This window comes from Tachyglossus aculeatus, chromosome 1 (assembly GCF_015852505.1).
Source record: "Tachyglossus aculeatus isolate mTacAcu1 chromosome 1, mTacAcu1.pri, whole genome shotgun sequence".
Lineage (NCBI taxonomy): Eukaryota > Metazoa > Chordata > Mammalia > Monotremata > Tachyglossidae > Tachyglossus > Tachyglossus aculeatus.
Window position 1 is genome coordinate 160,265,530 of NC_052066.1, and position 19,939 is coordinate 160,285,468.

The 19,939-nt window shown below is 41.1% G+C and overlaps 1 protein-coding gene across 1 annotated transcript in view; it reads left to right on the forward strand.

Moving 5' to 3' along the window:
* The first annotated feature begins 5,284 nt into the window (after nucleotides 1-5,284).
* The window catches only part of KCNK10 (potassium two pore domain channel subfamily K member 10), a 93,404-nt gene continuing 78,749 nt past the window's right edge, over nucleotides 5,285-19,939 (forward strand). The window contains exons 1-4 of the mRNA XM_038746055.1: nucleotides 5,285-5,386; nucleotides 6,384-6,388; nucleotides 9,459-9,616; nucleotides 11,891-12,016. Of these exons, the coding sequence (XP_038601983.1) occupies nucleotides 5,285-5,386; nucleotides 6,384-6,388; nucleotides 9,459-9,616; nucleotides 11,891-12,016 (391 nt within the window). The remainder of the gene's footprint in view (nucleotides 5,387-6,383; nucleotides 6,389-9,458; nucleotides 9,617-11,890; nucleotides 12,017-19,939) is intronic.

Genomic DNA, 19,939 nt, shown 5'->3' on the forward strand with positions numbered 1-19,939 from the left:
TGACAATTCAGCTTTGCCTCTACCACTCTGTTTTCATATTTTTTATATTAAAAACATTTGCATGAACAAATCTGTAGTTTTAGTGTTCAGGTTTTCTAGCTATCCTTCACCTAAATCATAATCCTTTCTGCACGATATCACAGGTAGTTGTGGGGGAAAAAAGGTATTATTACTTAATGTAAGAATAGATGAAAATTTAGCTAGGACAGGATCTAGTGCCTGGTATTTCAAGGCAGCCTGGAGATAATGATGCCCTTTCTAGTCATGAAGCAGATATCCTAAAGCTCACTGTGGGCAGGGAACATAATATACTGTTATATTGGATACTGTGATATTGGACTCTCTAATACAGTGCTCTGCTCACTGTTAGTGCTCAATAAATACCTTTGATTGATTGATTGAAAGTTCCTAGAGTTTTTCTAAATTGATTCTTTATGGAAATATAATCCCATCCATTATTCATCTTCATTCTTCTCTCTCTCTCTCTTCAAACCTACATAAAAAAGTTGGGGATTGACTAGAGCAGACCCCAAATCTTTCCATTTCCAATGGACTCAGACTGGGTTTGGAATGGGGAAGGCCTAGGTTGGGTTGGATAGGTCCTAAAAGTCTAGTCCACGCAGAGGTCAAATATGTATATGTATTCTCCCTGGGGATCTAGAAGATTTCTAATCCCACTGAGTACACAGGAGCTTCTGTAAATGTATAATTTTTCAAGCATGAGTAACAGCTTCACAGTTGCTTTGCTTGCCCAGAGCCATCATTAGGGTGACCAGTCTTCTAGTTTTATACCAGACAGTTGTGTTTTCCTCTGGTTTGTCCCCTGTCTGGTATGACTCTGACACCGGTATACTTATTTCAAATGACCAGGATTCTTCCAATGTGGTTCCAGCTACCTAATTCTGTGATTTAAAATCTGTGCCCATGTTCAGAGGGACCGGTGGGGAAAGCAAAGGCTCTGGAGCAAGTAGGGTTGGGGGTGCGGGAGACTGCAAGGACCCTGTGGACAGAGAACATGTCTACCAACTCTGTTATACTGCACTCTCCCAAGTGCTTACTACAGTGCTCTACATAAAGTAAGTGCTCGATAAAAAAATTGATTGTTTGGGAGGGTCTTCCTGGAGAAATTCTCTAGGTTAGAGGGCTCTGGATGTATGTGTGCAAAATGGCATGCATGATTTTATTATGTTATGCTAGGGACAAGAAAAACACCTGCAACACCATGTGTGTCTCTTTGTATAGCATTCATGAGGGGTATGATGTCTATCCTTTGTCTGAGGAGGCCCAAACAGATGAGGCATGGCTCCAGGGCAGGTAGAAGGGTGGCAGAAAGCAAGAATTGATCAGTAGTATTTTCTGAGCATCTCCTACATGCAGAGTACTGCTCTAATCGAATGGGTGAGTATAATTCATAGACTTGATTCCATGCCCTCAAGTGCTTAGAGTGTAGTGGGAAACACAGACACAAAATAAATTGCAGAAGGAAGAGGAGAAAGGAAAAAGTAATATGCATATGAGCTTGAAATAATAGATGTTGATATGTACAGAAGTGCTTTGAGAGCATAAGGGTGAATATAATTCACGCAGGTGTGCTGACATAGTAGAAGGGAGGTATGACCTGTAGAGAAGAAAAATTAATTAGCAGGTTGGGGTAAAGGGTGGTGCTGCTTTTCTTCATAAAAAAATATAGCTTATTTTTCTTTCTTCAGTTTCCATCTAAGTTTTCCTTATTTACCTTTTTTGGGTTTGTTTGGACATATTTTTCCTTCCCATTTTTGTTTCTTTAAATTTTTAGATGTTTTTCTTTTATACTGCTTTTTGCAGGAAATTGGAAAAGTAACCTAGGTTTATTAAAGCCGACATGAGTATCATACTCAGCAAGTGGCTTCATGAAAAATGGGCAAGGATACAACAGTTCTGCTGCTCGTGAGGTCTTAGGGAAATTCTGCACCTGTGCCTGATATCCTTGGCAGCTGTCTCTCAGTGTGTGTTGCTGGGTATAGGGGCACAAGGTGAGAAAGTGTGGACGGTTCAGTACAAACCATTGCCACTCCTACAAAAATACCTCAAGCATGTGTCATATATCTTTCCCCTCCCCTAAATCATTTAGTCCTATGAAACACACACAGGTCTATTCTGGTTTCTTGTTGAGAGAAATAACAGTGACATTGGATACTAGGGATGCAGTGCTCATCCTAAAGGATGAGGGGCTGGTTAATCAATTGATCAATCAATCATATTTATTGAGGATTTACTATTTTCAGAGCACTGTATTAAGTGCTTGGGGGAGTACAACGCAACAGAATTACAGACACATATTCTGCCCATTACGAGCTTACAGTCTAGAGAGCAATGAACCCTTCCGTATTTTTTCCAGTATATATAATGATGGTATTTGTTAAGCGCATACTGTGTGCCAGGCACTGTACTAAGCACTGGAGTACATATAAGCACATGGTGTTAATAAAAGTCCCTGTTCTATGTTGGACTCGCAGTTTCAATCCCTATTTTACAGATGAGGTAACTGAGGCACAAAGAAGTGAAGTGTCTCGCCCAAGGTCATACAGCAGACAAGGGTGTAGTGGGATTAGAACACATGACCTCCTGTCTCCCAGGCCTATGCTTTATCCACTGCACCATGCTGCTTCTATATAACACCTCCACACAAATGCAATTCAGCAGACCAAATCTTTAAATATACTTGGCTGATTACTCCCACCCTTTGCCTCCTCCCCCACAGCACACGTATACACACATATGTGGTACTGCTGCATGATGCACACACACACATGTGGCACTGCTGCACTAAGATATAAGGTGGAATGCATCAATTTTTAATTGCAATTAATAGGGCATAACGTGGCTTTGAAGCAGTTCAGGGTAGGAAGAAGAAGAAGCATTCTTATTGAAATTTCAGAGGATCTTTGACTCACTTTCTTCAGCTAAGTCTCTATATGAAGTAGGGGGAATGGAAGGTGGAGTGGAAGAGTTGTTTAAGTTCCAGAAAATTGATGGACAAATACAATCCATTCAGCTTGATGAGAGAGTGAAGAAGATACTGATAAGCCAATTTGAATTTAGAGTATCCAAAGCTCCAGCAATCCTTTACAGTTCTAATGCACTGTTATAATGGGCCCTAAGGATGCTACCAGATGTTCCTTAATAGATGTATTAGGTTTTATAGCTCTGAATACAGGACATTATGCCTATTGGACTTTTTTCTTTTCAAGAATAACTTGAGAACTTTATGAAACTTTCAGACTCTACTGGTATATCTGGGCTTCAGTTTTGCTGATATTGCATCTAGATGTACAAGTTCTGAAGTTTATTTTTAGGGTTCTTTCAAAAAGCAGTCAGGTACTTTGTGTTGGAGAAAATTATGCAAATCAGCTGTTAGTTTTTTTCAGAGCTATCTTTATTTCCCTATCAATTCAATCAATCAATTGTATTTATTGAGCACTTTTTATGTGCAGAGCACTGTACTAAGCACTTGGGAGAGTACAACACTATTGAACTCTATAAAATCTGTCCATCCAGCCTCTCCTGAGTCTTAGTTCCACTATGAATTCATATTGCCAGGTTTAGGAACCTGAATCTCAGGACTCACATGAGAAGCAGCATGGCCTAGAGGAAAGAGCATGGACCTGGGAGTCAAATGACCTGGGTTACAAATCCAGCTTTGCCAATTGCTTGCTGTGTGATCTTGGGCAAGTCACTTAACATATCTGTGCCTCAGTCATCTCATATCTGAAATGAAGATTAAATTTTCCTCCCTCCAGTTTAGACTTTCAGTCCCATGTGGGACAGGGACTATGTCCAACCCGATAAACCTGTAGCTACCTCAGCATTTAGAACAGTGTTTGACATACAGCAAGCACTTCATTCATTCAATTATGTTCAATCATATTGATTGAGTGCTTACTGTGTGCAGAACACTGTAATAAATGCTTGGGAGAGTACAATACAACAATAAAGCAAAATATTCCCTGAATTCCATAAAAAGAGTGGGGGCCACTCTCTGGGACATATACCTAAGACAAGAGGAATTCTAGGGAAAGCTAATGGGGAATACTTCCAGGTAATTAGCAGGAAAGGCAAGCTATGGAGAAATTCTCTATTTGCTTATGCTTCTACCTCTCATTTCCTCCTCATGCCATCCTGTTCAGCAGTTAAATACTAAAAGATTCCTCTTGGCTTTACTTTCCATTATAATTTCATTCTACTATGGCCAAAAGGCAATGAAAGATTGCTGTTATAATTTCATGACTCAGTGACTGAGCATTTCAGTAGGATGCATGACTCTGAGGATACACAAATGAGCTGGTGAACAGGCCAAATTTAGCGACTAATGAATACTGAAAATTATCTTTCAAATATCTGTGGTTTGGCTGAAAGTACTTTCCTTTCATATTTTTTATCAGGAATATTTTAAGGGAAACATATTATCTTTCTCATTCACAGACATCAAATCATCATGATGTTTTTCAAGGACCATTTGATTTCCAAGACACATTTTGCTAAATTTGAATAATCAAAACTCCAAATCCCTTGGCTTCTAAGGGTCTTATTGGTCAAACCTGAAACTTACAATTTATGCAGAATTACAGATGTGGAGTCCCATCTTTTAATTATAATGGTCTTAACTCCATTGTATTCTCCATTTTAAAGTGAAAAGGAGATAATTTTTTACCATTTACAATAACCTGAACTGCTTTCCCAAACTCAGTAGGAGCCGGATAAATTTGTGGATTAGAGTTCCAAAGAGGGTATTTAGGGAAATGGAGAGATATTGGTAGGTTGATTCAATCAATCAATGGTACTCACTGTGTGCAAAGCACCGTACTAAGCATTTGGGAGAGTGTGATATGCTGCCACATGGCTGGATATTAAGGAGGGCCATCAGCCCAGTGTTCCTTCGATGACCATGTTACCACTCTCAGAGATAAGGTGTTGGGCTGGCTGATTGATCCAACCCACTGTGGCACTGCTTATGTTCTTATAATGAATCAATCTACCATGAAGTACTATATAAAGCACTTTCCTAAAAAGCATGTGCCACTGAAGTAGCTGCTCTGAAAATGGATTTGAATTCTCTGGATAATTTAAACTTTTGCAGATTATTCCTATCTGTTTGCGATCTCATTAAATCATTCAGACTGCTTAGAACAGAGTATATTATCAGAATTTGATCAGAATACAGAATGTATTATATCAGAAAATGGTATTATGAGATTATATCTCCTAAAGCCTGGATTTAAATCATCTCCAAAATGTACAATAACCCATGTCGAGATTTCGGCATCCTGAAGCAAATAAAAGTATAAAAATTCCAAATATAAGTGATAAGACCATTGAAAAGAAACCCCAGTTGATTTCTGACCTGAAGGTATTGCCTCATATATACAGTTATCCAGTTTTGTTGTGGGCAGGGAATGTGTCTGTAATTTTGTTATATTGTACTCTTCCCAGCACGTAGTATAATGCCTGTATACAGTAAATGCTTAAAAAATATGATTGATTCATTGATTGTTTGTAAACGGTTCCCAGTATCCAAAAGAACAGCCATTCATAGGAAATGTAAGGAAATCAATCAATGGTATTTATTAAGAGCTTACTGTGTGCAGAGCACTTATTAAGCACTTGGGAAAGAACAGTACAGTAGAGTTGGTTGACAAGTTCCCTATCCTCTAGCTCATAGTCTTGAGGGGGACACAGTCATTAAAATTAATAAATTACAAATATGAACATTTCCACAACACACCCTGGGTAGTGCTGCAAACCACTATCAAGTCAATCAGCAATTTAGCTAACACCAATGCTAATTTTCAGGCAACAATTTGGGGATCAGACACAAGTCAGTGTTCCTGATTTCTTTAACATGGATGTGAAAATTACTTCCAGGGTTTTAGCTTTTAGTAGGGAATCACCATTAGTTTGATGCTTGTTGTTCCCCACCAATGAAGGGATGTTTCCAACACAAAAAATAGGAGCAGCCTGCCCAGCCATCTATTAAGAATTAAAATAATTCTGGGAACTTTCAATCCACTAGCAAAGATCACTTTTCAGCAGTTCTCAGTGTGTCAGTCACAGTATTTTTTTGAGGTTTGAATTCAACCACACTTCAGAGAAGCAAGTCTTTTGACATTAAGCACGATGTGGGAAGGAAATGTGTCTACCAAATCTGTTATATTGCCCTCTCCCAATTTGCTTAGTACAATGCTCTGCTCACAGTAAGCGCTCAATAAATATGACTGATTATGACAATATTGAGTAAAGATTAATGAGTAGCACCAGCAGGTATTAATCGACAAAGTTCTGTATGCTTTCTGTCTCACCTGATGCTGTATGTCCTGCCGAAAAATCTAAGAAATTTTCCTTTTTAGCTCAGGTATGCCTATGTCTAGGGCTGGAGGAATCTTTGTATTTTTAAAACTACGTAATTTGCTGTAATTTGGCACAATGGTAAGAAAATGCAGAGCTAGCAGGGAAGGAAAGCTATGGATAAACTCTCAATTTGTTTACCCTTCTACTTCTCATTTCCTCCTCAAGGCACCCAATTCCGCCGGTAGCTGCTAATTAAATACTGAAAGATTCCTTCTGGCTTTACTTTCCACTATGATTTCATTCTGTTATGGCAAAAGGGCAATGAAAGATATCTCTGTTATAATTTAATGACTCAGTAACTGAAGGCTTCAGTAAGAAGCATGACTCTGAGGATGTACAAAAGAGCTGAAGGTAGACTGTAGACTGCTAGCCCCTTGTAATAATAATGACAGTAATTATGGTATTTGTTAAGCACTTACTATGTGCCAAGCACTGTTCTCTAAGCACTGGGATAGATACAAGGTAATCAGGTTGTCCCACGTTGGGGTCACACTCTTAATCCCCATTGTATAGATGAGGTAACTGAGGCATAGAGAAGTTAAGTGGCTTGCCCAAGGCCATCCAGCAGACAAGTGATGGAGCCAGGATTAGAACCCATGTCCTCTGACTCCCAAACCCGTGCTCTTTCCACTGAGCCACACTGCTTCTCCTTGTAGGCAGGGATGCCAACTCTATTGTATTCGATCAATTATATTTATTGAGTGCTTCCTGTGTGCAATGCACTGTACTAAGTACTTGATTTGTATTTTGACAAGTGCTTAATACAGTGCTCGGCATACAATAAGTGCTTAGTAAGTACTATTTATTGATGGAATGACTGACTGATCGAATAGAGTAGAAACATTTGCAGTTTAACGCCTTGATGCATCTTATTTTATCTTGACCAACCTTTATTCAACTGTAAATTACAGTTTTACGTTTAAGACTGGGATAGGCTAAACATAACCTTCAGATTGAGACAATACTTGGTGATGAGAAAAACCCAACTACAATTAAATCCCGAGAAAAACTGAAGTTCTTTATTTTTCACTAACTAGCTCAAAGGTGGGAAGCTTGACCATTTTTATTGCAGTGCATATATTGACCAGGGTCATCCTTGGGTAGGACAAAGTGACATAATTGCCCTGGATCTTGTCCCTCAGTGTGGGGGGTGGGGGGAGTCCTGCTGCCACTTTGTGCAAGAGGCTCTGCTGCTTACAGAGACTGTGTCCAACCCAATTTGCATGTATCTGCCCCAGTGCTTAGTACATTGCCTGGTACATAGTAAACATTTAACAAGTATCACAATTATTATTATTAGTCTTGGAGAAACTGTCTGAAGAGGGAACCAAACTAGTCCACTTACTAGTTGCTTACAGGATCAGGCTGGGAGGTAAAGGTGGCAGGTAAAGGAGCAATGCTACTGCTCCTTAATGTCCCTTTCCTCACCTGCTGGATGGTCTCACATCAGATAGCTTACCCCAGGTCTCACACTGCCTAGGGACAGTCCTGAATTTTGGTCCAATTATGAGAGCCCAGAACTGGGAGGCAGAATCACTGTGTTCTCAGCACTGTTGTGGTAATGACTGAGTTTCTCTGGGGTGAGTTAGATGTGTGGCAAGCCTGAAGGTAGAGGAATGAACAAGTTGATCTCCCTTCCTTGAGTATTCAGACCAGGGGCCTCTGCTCTGGAATTATCCCAGATGATCAAATCTGTGTCTACTCTAGCCTCTGGTAATCTGAGTTAGTTCTAGGTTGATTCCTCTAGACTGTAAGCTTGTCCTCTAGACTGTAGGCTTGTTATGGACAGGGAATGTGTCCGCTGATTCTGTTGTGTTGTACTCTCCCAAGTGCTTAGTACAGTGCTCCTCACATAGTAGGAGCTCAATAAATGCCATTGATTGATGGTTTATTCCAGGGCCCTGTACTGAAAGGGATCACACAGCTCCTTCTTGAGTAGATCAGAGTTCTTGGGGCTGGTCTCATAGGGTCCCACTGGACAGAGGCCAGCAAACTTGGCTGTCTTGGGGGACACCCTGGCTAATAAAGCAGAAATGTCCAGAGGCGAGGCATGAGCCTGGCATGCTCTAGACTGAGCTCGCTAAGAGCAGGGACTGTCACTGTATACTGTTGTTTTGTTCTTTCCCAAGCACTTAGTACAGCGCTCTGCACACAGTAGGTGCTTAATAAATATGATTGAATGAATGCTCACCTGGATATGTAGTGCTCTCCCACCCTGGGAGTCACCTCCTTTACGTAGGGTGTCCTGCTTCCCCCAGATGGGGCAGGATGGGATTTAACCTGACTTTCCTTGACTTTAAAGTAAGCTTACCTTTGCAATTTCTGTAAGAATACTCACTTGCCCGCAAGAGCATTTTGAGAAGGTATTAATCACATTAAAACATGTATCATTTTCTGGTAGGGGAAACAATGCAACTTCTATTTACCTACCCATTCAGCTTCTGGGGATTAACGGTACATTTTCTTCTCCCTTTTACATTACTCTGTACCTCTGTACTAGATTCATTCTTTGCCACTGATACTTCATGCACAGTAAATCACAACTAGGTTGCTGAGTCAGCAGTATTAGTACTGCAAGAGAGAATTCACTTTAGAGGAAATTATGTTAGTCTATTCAAAGGGATGCTGGTATTGCGCGGGAGACTATATTGATACCGTTTTTTTCCAGGGAAACTTTGTATTCCATTTTACTTCTTTAAATCCCAATATCAGAAAGTTGTCACATTTTCACCGAGTACATTTTTGTGCCTACAAAAGGAACAGAATCAGGAGGCATGGAATGCTCAGTTTCTCCACACTTCACATTCAACACAAGCAGCACAGGCCCCAAACTGTTCTGACACTTCAAATGTTTTCTAGATAAACCTCACTAGGGAAGAGAGAGTTCCTCATCTCTTTGAATGATTCAATGTAAGTGTTTTCTGGGTTGGTCAGCCAGTCACATATATGTTGAATATCCATATGGTGAATAGGTTTGTACTAGATGCTTATAATATGGGGCACATCTGGGGGCTAACAACAAATGTGGAGATTGCATGGGCTATATAGCTATACCCTTACAATTTGTCCTGCAGCCCAGCAATTGGTGTGCTTGCTGAAGACTGTATTATCTTCTTTCCTGGTGATCTTGAAGAACAAGGGAAGCATCCATCTGTATGGGATAGTTTAGGTGTGGCCCTTGGTGACAACTATATTAGTCACCTAACTTTGCCTTCATCTCTTCCCCTGACTGGTCTATTCTTTACTCTGATATTAGCAAATCATTTTCCTAAAATGTTGTTCAGCAAACCTGTCTATCCATAATAGTAATAATCATAATAATAATGATGATGGTATTTTTAAGCGCTTATTATGTGCCAGGCACTGTCCTAAGAGCTGGGGTGGATACAATAAAATCAAGTTGGACTCAGTCTTGTCCCACATGGGGCTCACAGTCTCAATCCCCATTTTACAAATGAGGTAACTGAGGCCCAGAGAAGTTAAGTGACTTGCCCAAGGCCACACAGCAGACAAGTGGTGTAGCTCATACTAGAACCCATGATCTTCTGACTCCCAGGCCTGTGCTTCTCAAATCATGTTGCTTCTTGAATAGTTACCTGCTCATCTTTGCATAAAACAGAAACTCGTGCCCATTGGCTTTAAAGCATACCATCAGCTCTCATTATCTTAATTATCTGCTCTCTCTACTACACACCAGCTCCCAAGCTCCATGCCCCCAAAGCTCACGTTCTAATTTTACTTCATTAATGAGTCTCCCAGCTTCAACCCCCTAATTCATGCCCTTCTTCTTTCCTGGAATTCCTTCTCCCTTCAGATCTTCCAGATCTCAATGCTCCACCTTTTCCAAGTTCTTCTCAAATCCTTTCTCCTTTGGGAAACTTTCCCTGATTAACTTTTCTTCTTCCCAGGTTACATCCCCTCATCTGAAATTTCAGCATTTTTCCACAATCCTGAAACTTTTGCTCGTAACCTCGTATTGTATTTTTGTATGTATTGATTTGCATACTCTACTGTGTAAGCACTTCTTCTGTGATTCTGAAAATTATTATAACTGCCTTACTCATTAGCGTGCAAGCTCTCCAGGAACAAGAATCAGGTCTTCCCCACCATCTATTGTGCTCTTCTAAAGATCTTCATTCTAAAGAGCTCTGTACACAGTCTATATTTAAGACTATTGGTATTTGAAAGCTGTAGGTCCTTTCTAGACCTGTGATAGTCCAGATGCACATACCCTTCCGCACACTGTAAGCGCTCAACAATAAAAATTTATATTAATATAAATTAATTTATATTAATAATTTATAATAATAATTATTGAGTGCTTAGTACAGTGCTATGCACACAATAAGCACTCAATAAATAAGATTGTTTATTATTACAGTGATTTTTAAGTGCTTACTATGCTCCAAGTGTCGTACTAAGTGCTGGGGCGGTTACAAAATAATCAGGCTGGACACAGTCCCTGTCCCACATGAAGCTCACAGTCTAATTGGAGGGAGTAGGATTTAATCTGCATGTTATAGATGAGAAAACCGAAGCACAGAGAAGTGAAGTGACTTGCCCAAGGTCACCCAGATGACAAATGGCAGAGCCAAGATTAGAACCCATATTCACTGACTCCCAGGTCCTTGCTCTTTCCAAAGCAGGCCATACTGCTTTCCAATGATTGACTGATTTATTGTATCTGCAAAAATACAGTAATCACCCTTTAATCATTATTCAAAAAACAGTATCTTCAGTTTTGAGGCAAGATGGCTGCAGTTATCTGGAGATTCTGGGCAAGTATGATCTTTTCCCTAATTATCCTGGTAATTGCCTCAGTGCACTTCTTTGCCTGAGTTTATATGCCATTATGCCCATTTCTCTGATTGCTGAATAATTATTGCCCCAAAATGAAGCTGAAAACATGTTCAGCCTGAGAAAAAAGCCTGAGAGTATAAATAAAGAGTGTCTCTTGCATAGGCTTCTCCTTCATTTAAGAGGAAATAAGATATATTTAAAGGAAATAAGATATATGAAAGGGAAATGAAAAGACATTAAATATGGATTTTACTAATTGCTGTGTGCTTTCACTTGGAAACAACCTGTAATCTTTAATCATAGAATCTAATGATTTTAGGTTAACTTGAGTCAAGCCCAGTTCTGCTGCTCATTTTCTGAGCTCTGCTCTCTCTCTCATCTGCAGAGCTTCTTGTGTCCTAATACATTTCCTCTTTTAAAGGAGCACAATCCCAACACTAAAATAGAATGCTAGCAAGATTATCTACCCGAGCTCTTAATATAGTGCCTAGCACGTAGTAAGCGCTTAACAAATCCCATTTAAAAAAAAGAGGTGCAATTCTGTTGACTCCTGGTCTGTGATGTCGTGGTACAAGTTTGGAAAGTGGATGGACTACTTCTGAAGGGTAATGGGTGTCCTGCCAGAAGCACAAGAAACTTGACATACATCAGCATATTCAAGGATGAAAAATCCAAAGGGAGATGTCCAGTTTGCTTTTGTTTGCAGAGCAAACTATCCCGAGGACTATCCTGTCCCTGGACTACCTCTGGAGCAACAGCAAATTGGTTTCATATGTATTTCAGGACTCCACCTGTTATCAAGAATTCATCTCCAAAAGAGAGAAGACGCATGGTAAGTGTGTATGCATCCTCAGATTATGAAAGGCTAGGGCTCTGTCAGTAAGGGACTTCCTAATAGAGAAATTTACATTTATCCAATTGGAATAAAAAAATGGGAATGGGGAGTATTAATAATGGAGTCTGTGAAACCTCATGTCATTTAACTGCATAGATTCTTGCACAGATGTGTAAGCAGAGTAATTACTACTATTCTCCAACCTCAGGAAGAGAATAAGAACAACAAAAAAGACAGTAATAACTGTTAAATACAAAGGCATGAGGTGGTGATGACAACATGGATTTTGCAGCCATTTCTGATGGCCAGATAGGCTGAATTCCAGAAAGCATCCAACAGAGTCCTAGACCAATTCTGTCTTTCTCTAGTCAGCCAGTCAGTCTGTTGAGTGCTTACTGTGTATAGAACACTGTACTAAGTGCTTGGGAGAGTACGATATAACAATATAACAGACACATTCCCTGCCCACAACGAGTTTACAGTCCAGAGGTTACAGTCTCCACTCTTTCTACCCTGCCAAAATAAGTAGCACTGATGAAAGCTGTATGTATGAGGGTGGATTAGATGTTCAGGTATTGGGACTTTCATTTTGCATGAAAGGAAAAATTTGGGATGTTTTAGGGGAAATCACTGGTGAGTTGAAGTAATGAGAATAAATTGACTCATATATGATGAAATTAGCTTCTGCAAATGATGACCATTTAATTCTCCCACCCACTGAGCCAATTCCCTCAGGGGGTCTTCTAAGGATGAACTAAAATTGGCAATTGCCAAAACCAAAGTGGCGGCCATCTGTTTTATTTATATGAACTCAAATTACATGAGTTGGAGAAGACTGTTCTTTTTGTCCACTGCCACAATGGCAAATCACCAACATAAGTTTCACTAACTTAACAGGATTTATATATAGTAGTCATATCACATGGACCAATGAGGAAAGAGATCTCACCCTTTCCCAGCCAACTGGAAAAATGTACTTTTCAGCTATTTTTCTTAGCTAGTGGGCTTGCAAATTATGCCATGTTGTTTATATACTATTTGGATTAAAATAACATTTTCAGATCCTAGCTCTAACTGGTTGTCTCTGAAGGCTAAAATCATTATAGTACAGTGCTCTGCACACAGTAAGTGCTCAATAAATATGATTGAATGAATGAATGAACAGCACTATCCTTCACTGGCCAAAAGAGAAATTTCCTTTCACAAGTCTTGTGAAATCTGTATCTTCTGTTGGTTTCATTACAGGACATAGTAAGTAAAAATACTAGACTCTTATCAATCAATCAAAAGTCATATTTATGGAGTGCTTACTGTGTGCAAAGCACTGTACTAAGTGCTTGGGAGAGTACAATATAACAGAATTGGTAGACACATTTTGTGCCTGCAATAAGGTTACAGTCTAGAGGGGTAGACAGACATTAATATAAAAAAACAAATTGTTTATATAAACAATTAAATAAATAACAAATATATATACATTAAATATAAATTTATATAAACAGTTTAAATACATTAGCTGTGAGGCTGAGGAGGGATGAATAAAGGGAGCAAATCAGGGCAACACAGAAGGGAGTGGAAGAGGAAATGAGGGCTTAGTCAGGGAGGGCTTCTTGGAGGAGCTATGCCTTCAATAAAGCATTGAAGGCGGGGAGAGTAATTGTCTGTCAGATATGAACAGGGAGGGCATTCCAGGCCAGCAGCTGTATGTGGGTGAGAGTTCGGCAGTGAGATAAACAACATCGAAGTGCAGTGAGTAGGTTGGCATTAGAGCAGCAAAGTGTACAAACTGAGTTGTAATAGAACAGCAGCAAGGTGAGGTAGGAGGGGCAAGGTGATTGAGTGTTTTAAAGCTGCATAGAAGGAGTTTCTGTTTGATGCTGAGGTGGACAGGCAACCACTAGAGGTTCCTGAGGAGTGGGGAAACATGGATTGAACATTTTTCTAGAAAAATGACCAGGACAGCAGAGTGAAGTATGGACTGGAGTGAGGACAGACAGGAGGCTGGGAAGTCAGCAAGGTGGGATAGAATAAGTGCGTGAAGTGTGTGGATTAACGTGGTAGCAGTTTGGATTCTGAGGAGAGGGCAGATTTTAGCGACGCTGTGAATGTTGAACAGAAAGGATTTAGTGATAAATTGAATATGTGGGTTGAATAAGAGAGATAAATCAAGGATAACACCAAGATTGTGGGCTTGTGAAACAGGAAATATGGTGGTGCTGTTTACAGTGATGGGAAAGCCAAGGGGAGAACAGAGTTTGGTGAGAAGATAAGGAATTCTGTTTTGGGCATGTTTAATTTGAGGTGACTGCAGGACATCCAAGTGGAGATATCTTGAAGGCAGGAAATATGCCTTTTTCTTTGCCATTCTCTCACTGGAAAGTAAAACTGATGAGGAGAAGCCAAAGGCAACCCCCTTAGCGAAAAATAATTTGCCAAAATACTGCATCTGCACTGAGCACCAGCAGTGCCTTTTAATAAAGCAGCTTATGTCTAATTCAAGATGTAGCATTCATGCCTGGCATATAATCTGCATTTGAGAAACAGTCCAGATGACATAATGTATTGAAACAGAGCAAGAGCACTTTTTACAAAGCCTTCTGTGCTCTGTTGCAGCAGGAAACAGCTAGAGTGAAACTAGTCATAACCAAAAAACAAACATGGCAGAGAATCTTGTTCCCACCTAATGGGACTTATTTTAAAATTCAGCACAATTAAATCTTTATACATCTTGTATATGAATAGTGGCCTCAAGTTTCTGACCACTTGTGGCTATTAAAGATCCCTTGGAGGTTTTCAAAAGAGCTGGGGCATTGACCTTTGTACTCTGGCCAGATTCCAGATGGGTAAGTACACTTTGCTGTGTTACATTCCCTCAACAGTGTTAGTTCTGCTTCTTCATCACTCCAAATTTTCTGGGCAATGCTGGACAATCGGAAGTTGGCTACATTTTTCTATCAATGAAAAGATTTCTTATTCATATTTTGGACAATGAATTGTTCAGTTGGTGACATTTTGGAGGCCAGAAATGATTAAAACTATAAACATCTTTTATAATTAAATGACATGTTAAAAAAATCATCATATTCACCATGACCACTAAACAGGACTTCCAGGTGAAATACAGAAAAACCTTTTATTAGAAGCAATGTTTCTAAAGAATCTAGGGGAATATATTGGGCTTCATTTTTCCTACTCCATAGCCGAGCATAATTTTTGCTATTTTCTACTTCATTTCTAGACATCACAAAGTAAATGGACCATTACTCTTAATAGTTTATCAATTATTGACGCTTTTCACATGACAATTGTAAGTAATGGGACAACAGTAGTTGCTAGCTACTCTACTGAAGTGGAAATTATTTCACACCTGTAAAGTACTGGTCACCAATATGGGAAATTGCATCTCTCACATTTCAGAAATGAGGCCAACTTGATCCATTCATTTGGGAGATGAAGCATCTCTGAAGGAAAAGGACAGGAATAGCCCCTTCTAGACTGTTAGCCTGTTGTTTGGCAGGGATTGTTTCTATTGCAAAATTGTACTTTCCAAGCGTTTAGTACAGTGCTCTGCACACAGTAAACGCTCAATAAATATGTTTGAATGAATGAAGAAGGGGACTCATTCAGTTAAAGGTCACTATCCTTCTGCTGGACAGCACAGAGCACAAAAGTTCCCATAGTGGTATTTACTTCTCATAGTGGCATTTACTCAGGGAAGAGACATTTTAATTGATGTAGGGTTTAGATCACAACAGTGTTCAACGACATAAACCACAGTCAAAGGTATATCATAATAGTTTTCACTTTCAGCATGGTACTTTTATCTAAATTAAGACTTCTAGCTTGCCAGAGAGGTAAATATTTTGGAGCCCTATTCTCCCAAGGGAGGAAAAGGGCTGCATAAAAGTTCATAAGCATGCAGAAGCCATCCTCCAAGGATTTAACTGTGCTCCTTCAGGGAAAGAATTGCTCCATTTCCCCTTTCTGCCTCCTTCTCACCCCCAGAGACACACAGCATGGATTGGGGGTGAGGACTTTTGGGGCAATTCTGTCACCTGTGCAGCCCCTTCCTAGACACATCTTTCTTGAATTTTAAAGTACCCCTGCTGCATACCCCTTTAGGGGGTTGCTTCTGAAGAGGGAAGAACCAGGGCTGTTTTGAGGTTCCCTTTGTGTGGGACAATGGTTGCGAGCAGTGACTGGAATTGCTCCCTAAAACAGAGGCCCCCTGAGGATAATTCTGTCCTCTCCTGGTTCTTGTCTTATCTCTCCAGCCGTTCATTCTCAGTCTCCTTTGCGAGCTCCTCCTCCCCCTCCCATCCCCTTATTGTAGGGGTTCCTCAAGGGTCAGTTCTTGGTCCCCTTCTGTTTTCTATCTACACTTACTCCCTTGGTGAACTCATTTGCTACCATGGTTTCAGCTATCATCTCTATGCTGATGACACCCAAATCTACATCTCTGCCCCTGCTTTCTCTCCCTCCCTCCAGGCTCATATCTTCTCCTGCCTTCAGGACTTCTCCATCTGGATGTCTACCCACCATCTAAAACTCAGTATGTCCAAGACTGAACTCCTTATCTTCCCTCCCAAACCCTGCCCTCTCCCTGACTTTCCCGTCACTGTAGACGGCACTACCATCCTTCCTGTCTCGCAACCTTGTAGTCATCCTCGACTGCACTCTCTCATTCACCACACACATCCAATCCGCCACCAAAACCTGCCAGTCTCACCTCCACAACATTGCCAAGATCCGCCCTTTCCTCTCCATCCAAACTGCTACCTTGCTGGTTCAGTCTCTCATCCTATCCCGACTGGATTACTGCATCATCCTCTTCTCTGATTTCCCATCCTCCTGTCTCTCATGATTTCAGTCTATACTTCACTCTACGGCCCAGATTATCTTTGTACAGAAACAGTCTGGGCATGTTACTCCCCTCCTCAAAAATCTCTAGTGGCTGCCTGTCAACCTACGAATCAAGCAAAAACTCCTAACTCTCGGCTTCAAGGCTCTCCATCACCTCGCCCTCTCCGACCTCACCTCCCTTCTTTCCTTCTCGTCTGGACTACTGCATCAGCCTTCTCTCTGATCTCCCATCCTCGTGTCTCTCCCCACTTCAATCCATACTTCATGCTGCTGCCCGGATTGTCTTTGTCCAGAAATGCTCTGGGCATGTTACTCCCCTCCCCAAAAATCTCCAATGGCTACCAATCAATCTGCGCATCAGGCAGAAACTCCTCACCCTGGGCTTCAAGGCTCTCCATCACCTCGCCCCCTCCTACCTCACCTCCCTTCTCTCCTTCTACAACCCACCCCGCACCCTCCGCTCCTCTGCTGCTTATCTCCTCACCGTACCTCGTTCTCGCCTGTCCCGCCATCGACCCCCGGCCCACGTCATCCCCCGGCCCTGGAATGCCCTCCCTCTGCCCATCCGCCAAGCTAGCTCTCTTCCTCCCTTCAAGGCCCTACTGAGAGCTCACGTCCTCCAGGAGGCCTTCCCAGACTGAGCCCCTTCCTTCCTCTCCCCCTCGTTCCCCTCTCCATCCCCCCCATCTTACCTCCTTCCCTTCCCCACAGCATCTGTATATATGTATATATGTTTGTACATATTTATTACTCTATTAATTTATTTATTTATTTTACTTGTACATATCTATTCTATTTATTTTATTTTGTTAGTATGTTTGGTTTTGTTCTCTGTCTCCCCCTTTTAGACTGTGAGCCCACTGTTGGGTAGGGACTGTCTCTATATGTTGCCAACTTGTACTTCCCAAGCGCTTAGTACAGTGCTCTGCACACAGTAAGTGCTCAATAAATACGATTGATTGATTGATTGATTGATTCTACAGCCCAGCCAGCACCTTCTGCTCCTCTGCCGCTAACCTCCTCACTATACCTCATTCTCTCCTGTCTCGCCGCTGACCCCCGGTCCACGTCCTTCCCCTGGCCTGAAATGCCCTCCCTCCACAGATCCGCTAAGCTAGCTCTCTCCCTCCCTTCAAAGCCCTACTGAGAGCTCACCTCTTCCAGGAGGCCTTCCCAGATTGAGCCCCCTTTTTCCTCTCCTCCTCCCCATCCTCCCCCAACCTCCTTCCCCTCCCCACAGCACTTGTATATATTTGTACAGATTTATTATTCTATTTATTTTTCTTATACATATTTACTATTCCATTTATTTCATTAATGATGTGCATATAGCTTTAATTCTAATTGTTCGGACGATTTTGACACCTGTCTATATGTTTTGTTTTGTTTTGTTGTCTGTCTCCCCTTTCTAGACTGTGAGCCCGTTGTTGGGTAGGGACCGTCTCTATATGTTGATGACTTGTACTCCCCAAGTGCTTAGTACAGTGCTCTGCACACAGTAAGTGCTCAATAAATATGATTGAATGAATGAATGAATGAATGAATGTTTGCCAAACAGAATTATCCCTTCTTCCCTAGCCAACCTTTTCCTCCTTTCCTCCCTGAAAAGTTCCTAAAGATTCCAGGAGATCTCTTGAAAGGGCAGCAGGAGCTCAGAACTCAGAACCTGGGGATCCTGGCCTTGTGGATGTTGCCTTCTTAATACTACTACTACTACTAATAATGATAATTATGGTATTTTTAAGTGCTTACTATGTGCCAGGCACTGTACTAAGCAGTGGGGTGGATACAAGCAACATGGCTTAGTGGAAAGAGCATGGGCTTGGGAGTCAGAGGTCATGGGTTCTAATCCCAGCTCTGCCACTTGTCAGCTGTGTTACTTTGGGCAAGTCGATTCACTTCTCTGTGCTTCAGTTACCTCATCTGTAAAATGGGGATTAAGACTGTGAACCCCACGTGGGACAACTTGATCACCTTGTATCCCCCCAGTGCTTAGAACAGTTCTTTGCACATAGTAAGCACTTAACAAATGCCATTATTATTATTATTATTATAATTGGGTTGGACACAGTCCAGGTCCTGCAGATGTCTCACAGTCTTAATCCCCATTTCACAGATGAGGTAACTGAGGACGAGAGAAGTGAAGTGACTTGCCCAAGGCCACATAGCAGACATGTGGCAGACCTGGGATTAGAACCCATGACCTTCTGATTCCCAGGCCCATACTCTATGCCACTATGCCATACTGCTTCAGAATAAGGAATGTACATAAAGCCTGGGACTACTTCCAGGTAATGACGGGGAGAAAAGTTGTGGACTCGTCCAAGATTTGAAAGGCAGGCTAAATGAGGCATAAAGGGAGACTATCTTTTTAAAACAGGATCAACCATGCCTCTTTCAGCTTAAACCAGAGAAACAGATTTGACTTTCTCAATTTGTGAGGCATGGTTCAGTAAGAGTAGCATATTCTGAAATAACTCAACCATTTGTTTTTTGCATTTAACAGGTATTAATCTGGCATGTCCCTTGTCCTCTAGACTGTAAACTTGTTGTAGGCAGGGAACATGTATACCAATTCTGTTATATTTTACTCTCCCAAGTGCTTTGTACGGTCCTCTGCATACAGTAAATGCTCAATAAATATGACTGATTGATTCTCAGAACAGAAATGTGGAACCTGAACAACAACTACCATGTCTGCAAACTCTCATCTTCAGCCTAAACTACACTCTGCAGCCTTGTTCATCTTAAAATGTCTATCGGCACAAATCTCTTCTATCCTCAGAAGCCTCCTCTTGCTGCCAAGTTCCCCCTCCATCAAGGAAAAACCCTTTTACCATTGGGTTCAAGTCTTTTCACCAGAGCTTATATATTGGCTCTTTTCATCTGCTACACTCTAGCTTGCCCTTCATGTCTCTCCCACTTCCAGTCTCTTACTCGTGTCCTCTCCTCTGCTTGGAATTTCCCTCCCTCCAAATCCTCAATGCCACAGCTCTCTCCATCATCAGTTTCTTTCTAAATGTCCACCTCTGGCTACCTTAGCAGTCTGAACTTGCA